The sequence below is a fragment of the Drosophila miranda genome, assembly GCF_003369915.1.
Source record: "Drosophila miranda strain MSH22 chromosome Y unlocalized genomic scaffold, D.miranda_PacBio2.1 Contig_Y2_pilon, whole genome shotgun sequence".
Classification (NCBI taxonomy): Eukaryota; Metazoa; Arthropoda; class Insecta; order Diptera; family Drosophilidae; genus Drosophila; species Drosophila miranda.
In genome coordinates, this window is record NW_022881614.1 from 1,101,663 (window position 1) to 1,106,703 (window position 5,041).

General features: G+C 47.3%; 1 protein-coding gene across 1 annotated transcript; it reads right to left on the minus strand.

Moving 5' to 3' along the window:
• Positions 1 to 2,653: 2,653 nt before the first annotated feature.
• Positions 2,654 to 4,778, minus strand: LOC117192865 (putative uncharacterized protein DDB_G0271606). The gene is made up of 4 exons (XM_033397618.1): positions 4,763 to 4,778; positions 3,839 to 3,988; positions 3,484 to 3,657; positions 2,654 to 3,424 (listed from the first exon to the last, which is right to left on the minus strand). The coding sequence occupies exons 1-4, from the start codon at positions 4,776 to 4,778 to the stop codon at positions 2,733 to 2,735; spliced, it is 1,032 nt and encodes a 343-aa protein (XP_033253509.1). The 3' UTR covers positions 2,654 to 2,732.
• Positions 4,779 to 5,041: the final 263 nt, after the last annotated feature.

The window sequence follows — 5,041 nt, forward strand, 5'->3', positions numbered from 1 at the left end:
TGTGTGACGCTTTCGTTGTATGAACTGGCACATCTATATACTGTATGGTTAGTGCGTAAAATGAGTGACAAAGTATGACCGCAGTATTTTTATATATACCAATTCAGTATATTTCTCCTGTTTTTGCCTGATGTCCATACCACATTCTGTAGCCAATTCAAAATTACGACTCATGTTGTCTTTGCAGGAGAGAGCTGGCAAGAAATCAGTGATGACAACTGATGGGCTAGAGTACAGCGCCTAAGAGATTTGTTTTATTTGCTATTTTAATAGATTGATGAAATTGATAAAATATACCAAGATATTATTTTAGACTGTCGAAAATATTCAAATGGTGCGGATATTTTCTTCTGTTGACTCAGTTTCCGTTATATATATCACTGTATACAGTATGGTTAGTGATCAGATATACCCGCGGTTTGGCATCATAAAGATCAATATTAGGGATGCAATTTCGAGGGTGATTTATCCAATGCAGATACCAAATCTCCAGAAGCTGCGAGAAGAGTGTGCGGACGCCGAGAAACTGCTGGCGACGCGATGGACAAGGAGCGGTCCAGACCATGGGGGTAGTAGGCGCAGGGAAGATCACAAAGCACATGAATTGGATGCGAACACTCACGACCCGGAGGAACAGACCGAGGCATTGGATGCTGTCCATAGGACGAGGGAATCCGGAGGCGACCGCACCCAGCTGAAGTGCTGAAATTGCGCTCAGCCGGGTCACACCTATTTTGAGTGTGAGTCGGCCGTGCGTAACCTGTTCTGCTACAAGTGCGGGCTGGCCGGGGTCATTCTCCCTAAATGCCCTAAATGTCGGCCGGGAACCGCGAAAAGGAGCACGACGCAATTGGAGGAGTCGAGTTCCCCGTCGCCGCGAAGCAGCCAATAGATAGGTCCTCCAACGTGAAATTAGATACCCCTGAGGAAAGAAGTAGCAATAAGGATGTTTACACTACTATATATAAAGTTAACCAAGCGGTATTACCCGAAGTTAAATGGTCCGAGCGCAAGCCGATAAAGGAAAGGCAGCGTCAGTACGAGCTGGAGACGTTGCAAGGCTCACGTATTGGGGTGTTTCACGCAAAGGATCTGAAGCAGTAGCCCAGGCATCTCAGTCAATGGAGCCAGAGACTCTCAATCTCAGGGTGTGGGCGATGGCCTACGTTTGAGGCCCCTTAATTGAAAAAGCCCGCCTGCTTGGCACTCCCGTTTCGGCGGAGTAATCCTGGAAACGGTAGTGTGGTGTTATGGGCGGTTTTGGAGAGAGCCGATAGGTATCAGGGCTCGAGAAGAAAGAGACAGCGGCATCTATAGTGGATCCTGGGAAGAGTGTCAGAGTTGCGTGGGAGAAAAGGAAACGGGAGGAGGAAGAAAAAAAAGGAGTTTCCGGTGGAGAATAGTGGAGGCCGCACGTGCCCTGAAAGAAAAAAAAAGGAAACAAACTCGATGATCGTGGAGACGACGATCCCACCAAGACATCAGCGGCAGCCCGGTCAGCGGAGCACCGGCACCAAGGAACCGTCAGCGGAGCACCGACTGGAGACACGTTTCGGCATATCGTTTCGCCTACCGTTTCACGAAAGCCAATCCCACATTCTCGTACCAACACATTGCCCCCACCTCTAACGAAAAGCTCCCGAAGCACTGACAATTAGCCGGTAAGAACGCTCCCCACACCAACACATTACCCCGTGTTTAGCCATAAGCTCCCGAGACACGAACCGTTAGACGGTGACAACTCCCCACCGGGCCAACACATTACCCCCACCTCTAAACTGAAGCTCCCGAAGCACAGACTAGCCGATAAGAACCCCCGCGCCTTCCCTTCGCGGCTTCGGGACGCTCCGCGAAGCGGCAGCCAATCCGAAGCCGACGAAGACGAAGACACGTAGATACTGATAAGTTAGAGATCGGCGGCAGCGAAGTTTTCCCGAGCGCGCAAGCGCCGAGCAGACTTCACTTACGCGGAGACCCGGGCCGAGTATAGACGTTGTCCCGCGTGACAACTAGTTAAGAATCCTTCCGGGAACGTGACGAAACAACAAAAAAAAAAATATTCAATGTAACAAATTAGCTGTGTAACTAGCGAGCAAATAAATCATTATTGTAACGAGAACCAACCCCGTGTAAGTCATTTTTGGGGATCCAAACCCCTCCCCGGTCACCAACAACTACTCGCCAGCGAGCCACACTCACCTCCACTAACCCCCGATCAATCCTCGAAACCCCCCCCTCACGCAGGTGTGACACGCCCTGCGCCCCTCTCTCGACAGGACTGAGCTTACCTCAGCCTGGAAGAGGAGACATTACAAAATGGTAAATTTGAAAAGAGTCATGAGTGAATAGAAAACGGTAGTTGGGTGGGAGGAGAGCGAGAAGAAGAGCGGGACCCTGAATATGAAAAGGGAGCGAATTCAAACGGTGGCGCTCATGGAAGGGAGGGACCCTGCTAGGGATAACGAAACCAACTATCCCCGCTGACGAAAGTGCCAACGAGCACAAGTCTGTCCTATAAATTAGATTTGTTTTTTTTTAATGTTTTTTTTTTGTTTTTTTTTGTTTTGTTCAATCCGTCCCCTGGCTTATCGGGTCGGAAACACCCCTGACTTCCCCGTGAGCTAGCTGGGAACGATAGGCCAGGGTGGCAAAGAGGCGGATCATAACAGGGTAAGCAATCAAAAGCGAGCGCATGCATGTTAGGAGAACTTTGCATTCCGTTTCTGGATGGGTTATGTATGCAAGACATATGGCTGATGGGGCTGCTGCGGTTGCTGCTGCTGCTGCTCGAGGCTCCCAATGGAGGTGCCAGCAGCTCGATCAGCAGCTCCAGGGACACTTCCGCTAGGTACAATGCGTATCATACCCGGCTGGATCCTAACGTTCTCACAGGCCTCGCAAATATTCAATTGCGGATGATTGCGGAATGTACACATATTGCAGGCCCACATGTCAAGTGGCTCCTCATCCTCGTCCACGTCCGAGTCTGATAGGTATTCTTCCTCGTCGTTTACTGGACGCTGCACTGGCATCTGCTGTTGTTGCTGCTGCGCCTGCTGCTGCTGTTGCAGTTGAAATTGTTGGAGCTGCTGCTGTCGCTGCTGCTGCAGATATTGCTGGAACTGGTAGTACTGGGCATACGTAGGCGGCGGCTCCTGTTGCAGCTGGAGTTGCTGCTGCTGCTGGGGCGTCAGGCACGCCGACGTCGGAGCACTGCTGTGGTGCTGCACAAAATCAGGGCCCGGCTGGGCCGTTGTCTGGGCCGGCACAGAGTGCAGACGCAACGAGCTGGGCGACGCCTGGGAGCGACCAGCCTGTCGTTGGCGTGGGAATGGCTGTGGCTGCTGCTGGTTGTTGTTGGCTGGGGCCGAGTGCTGACGATTCATGGAATTTGGCGCAGGATTAGACCCATTCGCTTGCGGTTCCACAAAATAAATATTGATTAGTTATAGCTTTGTCTAGGGAACCGCACTCGGGGCTCACCGTTGATCAAATTGAGCAGCCGCTGGCAGTCCTCAGTCAGTTTCTTGATATCTCTATCCAGTCTTTCAGATTCGCCCACCGGTACGGGCTCGGTCAGTCGCTTCTTGTTGTCCCGCAAAACATTGGCCAGCTTATCGCGCCGCTGCTTATGCCGCTCAATGGTCGCTGCTCGAGCTGAAAGCAAGAATTAAAAAAATAGAAAAAAAGTGTTTAAGAAATGGTTAATCGATCAGTTATGGAATTGCCTGGCAACAAAAATTGTGTTTGCGATTTCGCAATGCCGAATGTTGGCCGAAAGTTATTTTTACTGGCCAATACCTCACATTTTATTACTCTGTTTTGCAGCTAAAAATACTCTCGTGCCTCTGCCTGCCCTGCCTGCCGCAGGGAAGGAGAAGGACAAAGATCTCCTGCTCCAGGACCAGCAGTCGCTTCTTGTTGTCCCGCAAAACATTGGCCAGCTTATCGCGCCGCTGCTTCTGCCGCTCAATGGTCGCTGCTCGAGCTGAAAGCAAGAATGAAAAAAATAGAAAAAAAGTGTTTAAGAAATGGTTAATCGATCAGTTATGGAATTGCCTGGCAACAAAAATTGTGTTTGCGATTTCGCAATGCCGAATGTTGGCCGAAAGTTATTTTTACTGGCCAATACCTCACATTTTATTACTCTGTTTTGCAGCTAAAAATACTCTCGTGCCTCTGCCTACCCTGCCTGCCGCAGGGAAGGAGAAGGTTCGGTTCGGTTCATAAACAGAATTTATATTTAAAGCGAAAGATAAATTTAGTGAAAATGCGTAAGCAGAGCATGGGAAGAGCCACAGCACAACCGAAAATCAATCTAATAATAATTTATGTCTACGAAAGAAAATCGGTAACAAAAAAATTATGTATATTATTTTGCTCAATATAACGGAATTAACGAAAGGTATGCGACGAATATGCATTATTTTTCCAATAAAATTTGTTTTGGAAAAAGTTTAAAATTTAGTAGCGTATATGTAAATAATCATAATATCATTCTTTAATAAAATGGAAATAATTCACACATGTCTACAAAGCTGTATTTAAATATTATTTCGAGCGCAAGTATAAATTGGAGAGGGGGTAGAGTGGGTGGGGCTTGTCATTGATTGATAGCATCAAAGACTATACAATACCAAGATGTTGCATGAGCGACCAAAAAGCTGTTCTATGGCGGGTCCTAACATTAGGACCCAAAAGGCACGAGGGAGCGCGCGGGGTTTCAATTCCCTTTTCGCCTGTACCATGATGCAATTATTACTTGCTGTTATACCCATTTTCTATGTGAAAAATGTACAATTATTTTTGTTTGTTATTAAAAAAATTGATATTGAATTTCTTTATGCCTTTTTGTTTTGTACTTATTAACAGCTACCCAAATAAAAATATAAAATAAATCAAGAAAACACGTGTTGAAAAAAAACGTCATTCAAAGCAATGCACATATAGCCATTTTACTAAGGTATAGGGAAGAAAAAGTTGAAAAGCGAAGCTATTCCAACTTTGAACTTAGAAATTGAACTGGAAAATAATTCTGTTA

Bases quoted from the DNA above. Each gene is read 5' to 3' on its own strand.
- LOC117192865 (XM_033397618.1), bottom strand. The intron at 3,658-3,838 runs GTATTTTTAGCT...TCTTGCTTTCAG, and splicing joins GGGCAGGCAGAGGCACGAGA to CTCGAGCAGCGACCATTGAG. The intron at 3,425-3,483 runs GTGAGCCCCGAG...TTTATTTTGTGG, and splicing joins GCTGCTCAATTTGATCAACG to AACCGCAAGCGAATGGGTCT.